The 15567-nt window shown below is 40.5% G+C and overlaps 1 protein-coding gene across 2 annotated transcripts in view; it reads left to right on the forward strand.

Annotated features, from left to right (window-relative positions):
* LOC141133218 (adhesion G protein-coupled receptor E3-like) overlaps positions 1-15567 on the forward strand; it is a 199580-nt gene that overhangs the window by 181228 nt on the left and 2785 nt on the right. For both annotated transcript variants that reach the window (XM_073622455.1, XM_073622456.1), the window contains exons 14-16: positions 4759-4819; positions 8944-9035; positions 13090-13258. In XM_073622455.1, the coding sequence (XP_073478556.1) occupies positions 4759-4819; positions 8944-9035; positions 13090-13258 (322 nt within the window). The remainder of the gene's footprint in view (positions 1-4758; positions 4820-8943; positions 9036-13089; positions 13259-15567) is intronic.

Below are 15567 nucleotides of genomic sequence, written 5' to 3' on the forward strand. Positions count from 1 at the left end.
TGCTAACCATTTCTCCTACACACAGAATGAACAGCCCATAAACATTCTTTCTGATACAAAATGAGAGTGCTATGTGAAAAAAATACACTATACCAATATGTTTGTTTTTGTTGCACAAATACAGAACAAACTTATGGTATATTTGTTTTTGAAATCTAATAACAAAATGCAAAGTGGGCGGGGCTTTAGGTTACATAATCTAACGTTGAATGTCCTATATTTCAAATATTTAACAAACAGAAAGTTTGTTTTTGTGGTACAAACCAGCACAAATGCAGCACAAACAAATGGTATTGTCACGATCAAGGGTTCAGGCTCAAAGACCACTTGCTATCATCAACTATTATAAGTAATATCTCTGAAACCAAACGGCACAAACGTTCATTTTTGCAGCACAAATCAGCACAGATGCAGCACAATAATGCTATCTTTGTTTTTAAATTTTAATAACATGGGGTGCAAATTGGGTGGGGCTTGAGGTCACATAATCTCAAATTTAATATGCAATAACTTCAAAACCAAATGGCAGAAACATTTATTGGGGGGCACAAAACAGTTTTAAGCTTAACAGCAGGCAGTTCATCACCCTGCATCTGGGTTGCGTTCTGCTAAATGCAGTAGAAACAAAAGTAGTAACCCCCTTAATTGGGACTTTAAATAGACCACCCACTCAAAAATGTATAAAAAGTATTCTTTAATAATATAGACTAAAATGCATATAAAAAAAAAACACATATGACAAAGATGCACAACATGTGCTACATGAAAAATCAAGCAATTACTGTATATGTAGTTAGCATACAAAGTGAATGCCCAAATGCCCGACGCGTTTCTGGAATGAGGTGTTCCAATACCTTCCTCAGGGGCCGAGGGTTCAAAAAGTTTTTTAACATTCAATGTTCACACCTATGTGAATTAGATGTGCGTTTCCCTGCATCTAATTCGCATAGTATGTGACTGGCTCCCTATGGAGCCAGTTCACATATCTCTGGGGCAGCTGCGGAGCGCACTGCACAAAAACGCTGTGCGTCTTTGGCTCCGTTTCAGGGCCGAATTCAGGCATAGAATCTGCCCTGATTCGTCCCTGAAACGGGGAACAGGTACACACAGCGCTCCTGTGCGATCCGCAGCCCGGTATAGTGTGAACCCGGGCTAAAAGTTTTTTTAGATTACACAATATTATACATTATTTTTGTAAATGTAAAAGGTGTGTTTTAATAACTAATGAAAATTAAGTAAGGTACTTCAAATATCAAAGTAAATTAATTAACATTTATCTATTTGTTGAAAATGATCACATTTTTATGTTAAAAGTCAACAGAATCATTTTTATCAGCGTATGCAGTCATGTTGGAACAGGAAGAGGCCATCCTAAAACTGTTCCCACAAAGTTGGGAGCATGAAATTGTCCAAAATGTCTTGGTATGTTGACGCCTTAAAAGTTCCCTTCACTGCAACTAAGTGGCCAAGTCCAATCCCTGAAAAACAACCCCACACCATAATCCCCCCTCCACCAAATGATTTGGACCAGTGCACAAAGCAAGATCCCTAAAGACATGGATGAGTGAGTTTAGGGTGGAGGAACTTGACTGGCCTGCACAGAGTCCTGACCTCAACCCGATAGAACACCTTTGTGATAAAGTAGAGGAATTAGAGCTCAGACTGCGAGCCAGGCCTTCTTGTCCATATCAGTGCCTGACCTCACAAATGCACTTCTGGAAGAATGGTCAAACATTCCCTTAGACACACTGCTAAACCTTGTGGATAGCCTTCCCAGAAGAGTTGAAGCTGTTATAGCTGTAAAGGATGGGCCAATTCAATATTGAACCCTATGGAATAAGACTGGGATGTCATTAAAGTTCATGTATGTGTAAAAGCAGGTGTCCCAATACTTTTGATAGAATAGTGTACTTACCTTTCTCTCGCCTTCAGTACTGCAGAGAGCCATGTCAACACCCTTCCAATGATATTCTGGAGAATGCCGAGTAACCCAAATCTCATGAGATGACACAATATATGTTGATTCCAAATACAGACTAGATAAAAAAATAACTTGCATACTATAATTTTGGTGATAAAACTAGTTTCAGAAGCTCATTAAGAAGAAACTTCAAAAACAATTGTTTTAATATTTACAGTAATAGCTGGAAATCAACATAACACACATTTTGCACTTACACATTTATAATTGAAGTAATGCACACGGTAGACACAGTGTATGGTGTATATGTGCATTTACATGCAGCAGGGAAACTGAACACTATAATACAGCCGTAGACCTTTGTGCAGGAGCATTAAGAACCATGTCTTCTAGCTCTTGAAAAAATTGTAAAATAACTAGTACTAAAAAATTAAAGATTAAAATCTGATTGATGTGTTTTTGAGTTAAATGTTTAAAGAATTTTCTTTTCTCATGCTTTGGGGCTGTGCCTGCACTACATGGTTTAACTGCTCGTTTTGTCTAGGGGTGAAAAGAGCGGAAATATACTTACCTAATTTGCCGATCCTCCAAGCACAAGACTGGGGTCCCTGCCACTCCTGCCCCCCCCCCCCGCAGTCTAGCGGTCTTGTGTGGTGGACTGTTCCTGATGTCCTCACACCTATAGACCGGCTCTGGATGTGTGCACTGCAGGATCAGTCCACCGCTGGATGCAGGGGAGCTCTGTTTTCCAGAGGATCGAAGGATCTGGTGAGAATAGCCTTTGTGCGCTCCTCAAAATGAGCAGTCAACCCATACAGCTTGGGCACAGCCCCTCTGCATGGGAAAAAAACATTTCTTCCCAGAGTTCTGCTTTAAGTGAGGCCTGCTGCAAGGTGATTCTGCATATTTCTTTGCTAATCACCCACATTAGGACAAGGTTTATAAATGGGAACAGTCTCACACTTTCAATGGAAAATATAATACATTGTAATTCACAGTGACAGTTCTTTATGCTTACAAAAATCTAGACATGTGCACTGCCGAAAAATTTGTTTTTTTAGTTTGCGTTTTGTTCGTTTTTTTCTTGTTTTTTTCTTTGTTCATCGGATCATTTGTTATGATCGGCAATCATTATTTCGATAATTGTAACTTCACATGCATTCAAATTCGTTACTTTCCATTCATTTAGATGCAACATTTGTTATTTCAGATGATTCGTAACTAAATATGTATTCTTTACATTCATCAACAGCCAAGTTTGAAAGGAAATTCCAATACCTATAATTTAATAGTTTATAACTATTATTGTAGTTTTTATTATTATTATTATTTATTGTTAATAAATAATAATAATGATAATAATTATAAAAACTATAATAATGGTTAATAATTTAATGTTTTTCGTTCTTTCGGATTTTTGAATTTTTCAGATTTTCGTTCTTAATTTCTGATTTTCATTCTTTCTGATTTTCTGATTTTCATTCTTTCTGGTTTTCTCATTTTCAAAATTTCTGATTTTTGTTCTTTCCAATTTTCGTTCCTTTAGAAAATTTGTTTTCGAAAAAATTCTTGAAACAGTTTTTCATTCATTCGGAAACCTCCGAATGAACAAAAATGCAGAATTTTGACGAAAAACGAATTTGGAACAAAATGAATTGCACATCTACAAAAATTCATAAAATGGTGTAGCGCAACTAGCACATACAATAAACACTTGTCCCTCCAAATGATTTACCCCCTTCATGATCAGGCCATTTTTTTCGCTATTCAGCACTGTGTTACTTTAACTGAAGATTATTTAGTCATGTAACGCTGTACACAAACTAAATTTATATCATTTTTTTCCACACAAATAGAGCTTTCTTTTGGTGGTATTTGATCGCCACTGTGTTTTTTTATTTTTTGCGCTAGAAATGAAAAAAGACAGAAGATTTTGAAAAACAAGCAATATTTTTTGCTTTCTGTTATAAAACATATATAATAAAAATGTTTTCATAAATGTAGGCCAATATGTATTCTGCTACATATTTATGGTAAATAAGCATATATTGATTGCTTTGTGGTGTAGTTGGTGAATGTTAAAGTGTCTACAAACTATGGTATACATTTATGGATTTTTTATTCATTTTTTTTTTATACTAGTAATGGCAGCGACAAAAGACTTATAGCAGTACTGCAATAGTCAGGCTGATAGTCTGACACTGTTTGACACTTTGTGGGAACCAGTGGCACTAAAACAGTGATCACTGCTAAAAATATGCACTATCACTGTACTAATGACACTGGCTGGGAAGGGGTTAATATCTAGGGCGTTCAAAGATAGACATGTGCAATTTGTTTCGGTCCAAATGTAAATTCGGACAAATGTTTGGTCATTTGGAATCTCCAAATGAAATAGTATGAGTAGTAATAGTTGAAATGTGTTGAACTTTGTTTTGTTTATTCCTTTTCTAACGAATTCCAAATTTTCAGAATGATTCAAATTCAGATCGGTCGAAAAATGATCGCCCAATTTGAATTCTGTGTGAAGAATAGCTGGTTGTTAAGGAGCGGGCTGGGAAGCCGGCTGCCATGTCCTTAAGAACCGATGAGTCATCAGCTGTCAGCAGGCTAGGAAAGGGGGGAGGACGAGCGAGCGCCCCCCCTTGAATGATACCAGGTCACATGCCCACAACATGGGGTCAATTATGGATTCTTGTTTGATTTTGAGGGTGTTTGGGGGTGTTTCAGCAGGCAACTAATGATTATTATTTGTTTTGTTTTTTTTGTGTTTCTTGACTGAGCAGATTGCTTTCTTACACTTTTTAAGTTCTTTATGCTTCTATCATCTTCTCTAGTTGTTGGCTTCATTCCAGACTTGTTTGGAGTTTCCTTGGTCCAGCCTGTGTCTTCATCAGTGTAAGTACTCTTGGACCGTCCCATGTGCTGTCTTATTCAAGTATTCAAAAATCTCCAAAAATCATGTGAACTGTGCCCACTTTAGAGTGGTGCCAGAGAGCTATGGAAAATGGTGGGCCTGTTGGAAAGCACTGACTCTCTAGCACTGTGAAGAGTCACCATTAATTACCTGGGACAGTCCAAGGAGTTAGTAATTTGCGTACATTTTAAAATGAACCTTTGGAGTTAATTTACTGAAACTAGAGTGCAAAATCTGTTACAGCTCTGCATAGAGACCAATCAGCTTCCAGGTGTTTTTTGTCAAAGCTTAATTGAACAAACATAAGTTAGAAGCTGATTGGCTACCATATACGGCTGCACTAGATTTTGAACTCTCCAGTTTTAGTAAATCAACCCCTCTCTGTCTGTATGAATACATTCATGCAGCAAAAAGGTGGACAAAGGTTCAAGCCTTCCCTAGCTGTATGAAAAAAAGCATTTATAGTCTTGTCTTGAAAAACCATTGCCACAAGCCACAATATATGATGGGAAATCTCTGTAATGGAGCCCCATACAGCAGTAAAAATTTGACAAAAGTCCCACTCTTAGGGGTGGATTCACTAAAGGCAAATAGACTGTGTACTTTGCAAAGTACAGTTGTACTCTGCAAGTGCAATTGCTCCAGAGTCTGCTGACTTCTGTCATCCAATCATGTGCAAACAAAAATGCATTTTTTAAAATTTTCCTTGCATGTGATTGGGTACTCTTTGCAAAGTGACGTTTACCTCATTTACTCAGGAGCAACTGCACTTGCAGAGGGCAACTGCACTTTGAACAGTGTACAGTCTATTTGCTTTTAGTAAATCAACCCCTAATGCTGCGTACACACGACCGGACTTTCCTTCAGAATAGACTCCGACGGTCTTTCCAACGGAGTTCCATTGAAACGGACTTGCCTACACATGGTCACACCAAAGTCCGTTCGTTTAGAAGGCGATGAAATATGACGGGACTAGAAAAAGGAAGTTCAATAGCCAGAAGCCAATAGCTGCCCTTGCGTTGTTTTTGGTCCATCGGACTAGCATACAGACGAACGGTTTTCCAGATGGGAATTGAGTCCGTTGAAAAGATTTGAAACATGTTCTATTTCTAGGTCCGTCAGAATTTTAGAAAGAAAAAGTCAGATGAAGCCCGCACACGATTGGAATGTCCGAATTCAGACCCCCTTAAATTTTTCACTCTCTGTTATATTGCAGCCATTTGCTAAAATCATTTACGTTCATTTTTTTTCCTCATTAATGTACACACAGCACCCCATATTGACAGAAAAACACAGAATTGTTGACATTTTTGCAGATTTATTAAAAAAGAAAAACTGAAATATCACATGGTCCTAAGTATTCAGACCCTTTGCTCAGTATTTAGTAGAAGCACCCTTTTGAGCTAATACAGCCATGAGTCTTTTTGGGAAAGATCCAACAAGTTTTTCACACCTGGATTTGGGGATCCTCTGCCATTCCTCCTCACAGATCCTCTCCAGTTCTGTCAGGTTGGATGGTAAACGTTGGTGGACAGCCATTTTTAGGTCTCTCCAGAGATGCTCAATTGGGTTTAAGTCAGGGCTCTGGCTGGGCCATTCAAGAACACTCACAGAATTGTTGTGAAACCACTCCTTCATTATTTTAGCTGTGTGCTTAGGGTCATTGTCTTGTTGGAAGGTAAACCTTCAGCCCAGTCTGAGGTCCTGAGCACTCTGGAGAAGGTTTTCGTCCAGGATATCCCTGTACTTGGCCGCATTCATCTTTCCCTCGATTGCAACCAGTTGCCCTGTCCCTGCAGCCCACCATACTTTACTGTTGGGACTGTATTGGACAGGTGATGAGCAGTGCCTGGTTTTCTCCACACATACCGCTTAGAATTAAGGCCAAAAAGTTCTATCTTGGTCTCATTAGACCAAAGAATCTTATTTCTCACCATCTTGGAGTCCTTCAGGTGTTTTTTAGCAAACTCCATGCGGACTTTCATGTGTCTTGCACTGAGGAGAGGCTTCAGTCGGGCCACTCTGCCATAAAGCCCTGGTGAAGCACTGGTGAAGGGCTGCAGTGATGTTTGACTTTCTACAACTTTCTCCCATCTCCCGACTGCATCTCTGGAGCTCAGCCACAGTGATCTTTAGGTTCTCCTTTACCCTTCTCACCAAGGCTCTTCTCCCCTGATAGCTCAGTTTGGCTGAGCTCTAGGAAGGGTTCTGGTCGTCCTAAACGTCTTCCATTTAAGGATTATGGAGGCCACTGTGCTCTTAGGAACCTCAAGTGCAGCAGAAATGTTTTGTAACTTTGGCCAGATCTGTGCCCTGCCACAATTCTGTCTCTGAGCTCTTCAGGCAGTTCCTTTGACTTCATGATTCTCATTTGCTCTGACATGCACTGTGAGCTGTAAGGTCTTATATAGACAGATGTGTGGCTTTCCTAATCAAGTCCAATCAGTAAAATCGAACACAGCTGGACTCAAGTGAAGGTGTAGAACAGTGTTTCTCAACTCCAGTCCTCAAGGTGCCCCAACAGGTCATGTTTTCAGGATTTCCCTCAGAGGAAACAGCTGTGGTGATTACTAAGGCGGTGAAACTGATCAAATCACCTGTGCAAAATAATGGAGAGCCTGAAAACATGACCTGTTAGGGCGCCTTGAGGACTGGAGTTGAGAAACACTGGTGTAGAACCATCTCAAGGATGATCAGAAGAAATGGACAGCACCTGAGTTAAATATATGAGTGTCACAGCAAAGGGTCTGAATACTTAGGGCCATGTGATATTTCAGTTTTTCTTTTTTAATAAATCTGCAAAAATGTCAACAATTCTGTGTTTTTCTGTCAATATGGGGTGCTGTGTGTACATTAATGAGGAACAAAAATGAACTTAAATGATTTTAGCAAATGGCTGCAATATAACAAAGAGTGAAAAATTTAAGGGGGTCTGAATACTTTCCGTCCCCACTGTATATACAGTACATACCGTATTTATCGGCGTATAACACGCACTTTTTTCCCCTTAAAATCAGGGGAAAGTCGCAGGTGCGTGTTATACGCCGATCCCCTGCGATCCCGAGCTGTCACAATTTTAAAATCGCCGACCGTGATTTGAAAATGGTGCCGCCGGCGCCGAAATACACCGAGCCGGTCCTCGGCTCTTTCCGGCGGCTCTCGTTTACTTTCGGCTCCACTCGTAGTCCCGAGTGGCGCCATTTTCAAATCGCGGTCGGCGATTTTAAAGCTCAGGACAGGGGATCGAAGGCTGCACTGGGAAAGGCTGCACTGGGAAAGGCTGCACTGGGAAAGGCTGGGAAAGGCTGCACTGGGGAAGGCTGCACTGGGAAAGGCTGCACTGACATGGCTGCACTGACATGGCTGTACTGACAAGGCTGCACTAACAAGGCTGCACTGAGAAGGCTGCACTGACATGGCTGCACTAACAAGGCTGCACTGGGGAAGGCTGCACTGACATGGCTGCACTGAGAAGGCTGCAATGATGGGCATTTAAATGTAAGTTTTTTTTCCTTCAACTTCCCTCCTAAAAGTTTTTTTTTCCTTAAAATTCCCTCCTAAATTGGGGTGCATGTTATACGCCGGTGCGTGTTATACGCCGATAAATACGGTACATAAATAGATATCATTTTTATTATTTTGTCTTTACTTTTTCCCAATCTAAAACAAATAAAAGTATAACTCAATTCATCCTAAGGCACATGTCACACATATTGGTATTGTTAATCAGCAGATATTAGATACTGGATTAAACAAAGTTTACAGTATAACACAGGATTAAGCCCCTGTCTCTGGTTTGGATTACTGGTTTTAAGGGTGGACCCTTGAAAAGAAAGGTGTCATGCACTGCTTGCTAGCTCCCTGTCTATACTATATGTGATAAATTGCAGCCTGCCCTTTTTTTTGTGTGAGTTACTGTTTGTTTTAGCCCATTCATTTTTAATAAGCTGTTTAACTCCCCACAATGCTGTGCACATAAGTGCACGATTCTTTAATTGCAATGCTCAGTGTTGTGGTATGAGTGAGCCATAAAACTTTAAAAAATTGTTAACAGCATCCTATGATAATTCTGTTTCTTGTTTTCATATTCATTTTGCTCCTTTAGACAAACACAATTCTATTGATCCTCACTGTTGTGCTCCTGAGAAAAAGGCTGGCATCACTGAATACCAATGTGTCCACTCTAAAGAACACTCGGTAAGGTTTATTAATAAAAGCAAGACAAACAGATTAACTACTTTTTGCCTCATTTAGAGCCTCAAAGCCTAACTCAATGATATCATGAAAAAAGGTTCTCTTGAGTTGTAAAAATATGGAATACTCTTCTCCTCTTTGGCGCTGCCCCCTGCAACTTTCCATCACTAGAACTGTTTTGACTGTAACATTTTTTGACATTTTTTGACATTTAGGTGAAATGATGCCCAGTGTCAAGACTATGGGCATCCTGTAAGTACAAGGCATTATAGGCCCAGGCCTTGAGAGAGCATTACTATGGCCCTCTGTATCAGTGTTAATTTTAGTCTTAGGAATAAAATGGCAGTTTAGTTTTAGTCCCATTTTAGTCTTCTGCAATTGTCTTAGTTTTAGTCGTATTTAGTCGACTAAATCTCCAGTACATTTTAGTCGACTAAAATGTCCTACGTTTTAGTCGACTAAAATCTCCAGTACATTTCAGTAATTGCAATTTAGTTTTAGTCATAGTTTTTTGACTAAAATGCCATTTTAGTTTTAGTCTCATTTTAGTCATCTCAATTGTTTTAGTCGTATGTTAGTCGACTAAAATACTATTCATTTAGTCGGCTAAAATGTTTTAGCCATTTCAGTCGACTAAAATGTTTTAGTCATTTTAGTCGACTAAATTAACACTGCTCTGTATTCACATACAGAGATGCAGAGAGCAGCACTGATATCATCATATCAGCCCCATTTTCTGCATCATTGAAAACTCGCCACCGCCAAAGAAGATCCAAAGAGAAAAAAGAACCACTGGGGGAGATTTACTAAAACTGGTGCACACAAGATCTGCATAGAAACCAATCAGTTTGCAGTTTTTATTGTCGAAGCCTAAGACCCCTTTCACACTGGTGCGCTTTGCAGACACTACAGCGCTAAAAATAGCACCTGTAAAGCGCCCTGAAAGAGCCGCTCCTCACACGCCAGTGTGAAAGCCCAAGGGCTTTCACACTGGAGCGGTGCACTGGCAGGAGAGAAAAAAAGTCCTGCTAGCAGCATTTTTGGAGCGGTGAAGGAGCAGTGTGTATACCGCTCCTTCACCGCTCCTGCCCATTGAAATGAATGGGGCAGTGCGGCTATACCGCCAGCAAAGCGCCGCTGCAGCAGCGCTTTGCGGTGGTTTTAACTCTTTCTCGGCCGCCAACAGGGGGGTAAAACCGCCCCGGTAGCGGCCGAATACCGCTGCTAAAACGACGGTAAAGCGGTGCTAAAATTAGCGCTGTTTTACCGCCGAAGCCGCTCCCACCCTAGCGTGAAAGGGGCCTAGGGCCTCTTTCACACTAAGGAGCTTGTAAACTGCCAGTAAAACACTGAGCACTTTTGAAGAGCTTTTCAGGTGCTTTTGAAGCGCTTTCCATTCATTTCAATGGAGAGGGGCATTTTTTTCTTTTCACCACCCAGCCATCGCACTGCCCCAGTGTGAAAGCATTCATTGATTTTAATGAAAATAGGTTTTCGTGAGACTTTCAGGCGCTTTTTTAGCATGAAAGCGCCTGAAAAGCGCCTCAGTGTGAAAGGGGTCTTATTGAACAAGCTGAAGTTAGAAGCTGATTGGCTACCATACACAGCTGCGCCAGATTCTGAGTGCTTCAGTTTTAGTAAATCTCCTCCTATGTGTCATATACCTACCTAAAGACCCTTGGTCTATGTCGGAGACACAAGGGGAGAGGTGCCTCTGGGTGCAGATATAGGAAAAGTTTAATAAGACTTATAAATACAGGCAACTCACATTTGTGAAGTCATAAATAAGCATTGGTTAAATCCTAGCATAGGGATAGTCATCAGTTTCGTCAGTCCGTTCCTGCTTGATAGGCGCTCTGATACAAACACTGCTGGATGGTAAGAAGCCGCAGTGGAGATTGCTCAGATTGAGCCTTGAGGCGCAGTTGGTGTGCAGGAGAGGAGGGATAACGTCACCCTTGGTCTATGTGCCCACCAGAAGACTTCTGAAAAAAGTAGGTGCTAAAAAGCAAAAAAAGGAGCCTTTCTGGGCAGGTTATGAAACAGGGTTTGGTGGAAAAGTTCAGAATGGACTTTCACTTCTGGAGTTTAGGACTAAATAGGAGTTTAGGAATAAATAAAGAGATGAAAGCTATTGGCCACTGCCCCGTTTATAGTCCCGACGTATGTGTTTTACGTCACCGCGTTCAGAATGATCGGATTTTCCAACAACTTTGTGTGACCGTGTGTATGCAAGACAAGTTTGAGCCAACATCCATCGGAAAAAATCCTAGGATTTTGTTGTCGGAATGTCCGAACAAAGTCCGACCGTGTGTACAGGGCATTACAGTCATTTTTCACCTTTGCCTAAAAAGGGTTCATCCCAAAAAATGCTGATTGGAATCTTCTTAATGGCTTCTGGAACAAATTGGTCAGCCAAAACTGCTCATCTGTTGGTTTTTTTACAGATCTGTTTATTTCCTGACCAGGTTAAAGTTTAATGTTATAACAATAGTTTAACTTTAAAGTAGATCTAAACTCTAACATGATGACATAACATTTTGTAAAGCACTGTGTATAAACAACTGCCATGTTTTTTTCTTATAAAATGCTGTTTTTGCCTTTTCAACTTTTTTTTTTTTATTTGCATCTCAGTGATGCTAATCTTCTCTAGCCTCTTTGTGTCTACATGTACTTACTCTAGTGTTGGCTGCACATCAATACCCTGGATGGGTTTACTATACCAATGGTGGACCATGATTGCATAATGCATGTTGACGTGGACACTTGTAGTCTACAAAAGGGGTGGACAGGGAGACAATCCATGTATCATTTTTCCACCTGCAACAGAATACCAGCAAAAATAAAGGACAGGAGGTGCTGTAATTCCTGGGGTCATGCAAAGTGAAGGGGCACTAGAGCAGCACTTTGAAGAGTAGAAGCAGGCTCTGGAAAGATGTACAAGAAGGCGCTTCTAAGTGCAGTAATCCAGCAATTTTAATGAAACACAACAGTTAAAAACACTTACAGACTTGTGTAGTTAAATAGGCTCATCAATAGTTTTTGGTGCTCCTGGCATGTTATTCCATGTCTCTGTGCCGACCAGCAATTGCAGAAGAGGAAGGTCCGTGGGAGCAAGATGGCCGCCGCACTTTCGGAACGTACGGGGGCCGTCTGGAATGCAAGCAACGAATGTTATGTCAGAATGGGGGGCGTGACACGTTTTGGAGCATGGTCAGAAGTTCCTTGCAGAATACCAGCACCTGCAACAGAAAACCAGTTCCATAAGCCAAAGTATATATCACCTGCACACCAAGGATTACTACATGTCTGACGAAAAAGTACCTTTGTGGCCCTGAATTGTCGCACTGTGATGTGATCACTAAATCACACTTGGACTTTTTTCAATGATCATTGATGTGTTGGTTTCTATATACGTTGACCTAGGGTGACAATGCAGGAGCACAACTGGGATACAGGTGGCGCCTTATATCAGGAAGGGCCTAAACATGGACCTTCATGGCAAGAACACCAGATATTGTTTTGATGAAAGCTAACAGCAACTTTTTCTTTAAAATCTCAAAGCCCTAATGAGCTTTCAATTTAAATTAACTAATTCCAGGTGCATAAAAAAATAAATAAAATCTTATAGTTTATTTTCTTTAAAAAGCATGTTTTTTATGTGGAAGCAGTCGTCTCTTCATAGAAGCCCAACAACACCTCCTGCTGACTACAGTGCTATAGGTCTGACTTTGCAGGGGGCAGGTTAGACCTCTGCGGAGAGACCATTGCTTCCACATAGAGGGCAATGGTTCTTTTCTACAGCATGCTGGAAGGAGACAGTACCTCTACTCTCTACTTTCTAAAGAAAATTTTAAATCCATTTCATTGCAGACTTTGAACACCTTTCATTTTAATGCACCTGTAACATATTTAACTGATTTAAATTTAAAGTTATTTTGAGATTTAATGTTTACATGAGATTTTAGTGATTAGGTTTAGACCTGTTATGAGCAATGATAAAGAGTATACAGAAAACATATCAATGTATTTTCCAATTGCTTCTCCATTTTCTTAGGTTACTGACATTCAAAGCCTTGGCTCAAACTTTCATTCTTGGCTGTACCTGGAGTATTGGCTACTTCCAATTTGCCTCTTTTTCCCAGATAATGTCATACCTTTTCACCATATGTAACAGCCCTCAAGGAGCATACATTTTTTTTGTGCATTGTCTGCTCAACCACCAGGTAATATGCTCCTATTTCTCCCCTATAAAATTAATGACTGTCTAATATCTTGACAATATATTCTTAGATGCAGCTTTTTATATACTGTTCTCAAACACAATTGCTTCATGATGCATAAAGAACATTATAACAATTTGCTGATTTAGCAAGATCCACAGGCAGCGTCCAACTGACCTAAAAAATTCAGAGTAGAATTTAATGAAGTTTTTCAGGCATATACAAAGAAAGTGATCCCTGGTCATTATCATCCTTAACTATTACTAAAGCAACACTTTAGTAATTGTACATTGTATAGCAACACATACCCTGTTTCCCTGAAAATAAGACCTAGCGTGATTGTCAGTGATGGCTGCAATATAAGCCCTACCCCCCAAATAAGCCCTACCCTGTTTCCCCGAAAATAAGCCCTACCCTGAAAATAAGACCTACAAGGACTTTAACTAGGGCTTATTTGGGGGGTAGGGCTCATATTGCAGCCATCACCGACAATTCCTATTTTCAGGGAAACAGGGTATGTATTTATTTTATGAATTAAGAACTGTTTGCATTGCTTGAGTAAAACCATGTATGTTATCTAGCAGCTTGGGATTTGAAAATGTTTGGTTGATGAGAGGAAGTAAAAAAAGTGCTTATTCCATACAGCTCAATAAGTGAGATCCAGTGTGAACTGGCATTATAACTGCTTCCGTTTCGCAATACAATTTGCATCCATAGTTAAATATATAAATATACACAGTATAAGGGATGTGCAAAAAGTTTGTGCACTTTTTTTTACACGTTTCACAGCCATCTTCACCACAGCGTGACAACTCATACTGCTGTTCCTGCCCTCACTGTTTTCAACAAGAATATAATTTTTTGATGACCCCTCCGACACTATATACAGAGCCTTGAAAAAGTATTCATACCCCTTGACATTTTCACATTTTGTCATGTTACAAACAAAAACTTAAATGTATTTTATTGGGATTTTATGTGATAGACCAACACAAAGTGGCACATAATTGTGAAGTGGAAGGAAAATGATAAATGGTTTTCAAAATGTTTAACATATAAATATGTGAAAAGTGTGATGTGTATTTGTATTCAGCCCCCCTGAGTCAATACTTTGTAAAACCACCTTTCTTTGCAATTACAGCTGCAAGTCTTTTTGGGGATGTCTCTACCAGCTTTGCACATCTAGAAAGTGACATTTTTGCCCATTCTTCTTTGCAAAATAGATCAAGCTCTGTCAGATTGGATGGAGAGCGTCTGTGAACAGCAATTTTAAAGTCTTACCACAGATTCTCAATTGGGTTTAGGTCTGGATTTTGACTGGACCATTCCAACACATGAATATTCTTTGATCTAAACCATTCCATTGTAGCTCTGGCTTTATGTTTAGGGTCGTTATCCAGCTGGAAGGTGAACCTCCACCCCGGGCTCAAGTCTTTTGCAGACTTCTAATGTCGCGTACACACGAGCGGACTTTATGGCAGACTTGGTCCGACGATCTTTCCGACTGATTTTTTAGCGTAGGTGCGCCGGACTTACAAACGGACGGACTTGGACACACGCGATCACACCAAAGTCTGACGGATTCGTACGACCGGACTAAATTAAGGAAGTTGATAGCCAGTAGCCAATAGCTGCCCTAGCGTCGGTTTTAGTCCGTCGGACTAGCATACAGACGAGCATATTTTTTGACCGGACTCCAGTCCGTCGGAAAGATTTGAAACATGTTTCATTTCTAGGTCCGTCAAACTTTTGGGAAAAAAAAGTCAGCTGGAGCCCACACACGATCGAATTATCCGACGGAGTCCGGTCCGACGGAACAAGTCTGCCGTAAAGTCCGCTCATGTGTACGCGGCATAAGATTGCCCTGTATTTGGCTTCATCCATCTTCCCATCAACTCTGACCAGCTTCCCTGTCCCTGCTGAAGAAAAGCATCCCCACAACATGGTGCTGCCAAGGTGATGTGCAGTGTAAGTTTTCTGCCACACATAGCGTTTTGCTTTTAGGCCATAAAGTTCAATTTTGGTCTCATCTGGCCAGAGCACCTTCTTCCATATGTTTTGTGTGTCCCCCACATGGCTTCTCGCAAACTGCAAACAGGACTTCCTATGGCTTTCTTTCAACAATGGCTTTCCTCCTGCCACTCTTCCATAAAGGCCAGATTTGTGGAGTGCATGACTAATAGTTGTCCTGTGGACAGATTCTCCCACCCTTAGCTGTGGATCTCTGCAGCTCCTCCAGAGTTACCATGGACCTCTTGGCTGCTTCTCTGATTAATGCTCTCCTTGCCCGGCCTGTCAGTTTAAGTGGACGC

Source organism: Aquarana catesbeiana, linkage group LG03 (genome assembly GCF_042186555.1).
Source record: "Aquarana catesbeiana isolate 2022-GZ linkage group LG03, ASM4218655v1, whole genome shotgun sequence".
NCBI lineage: Eukaryota > Metazoa > Chordata > Amphibia > Anura > Ranidae > Aquarana > Aquarana catesbeiana.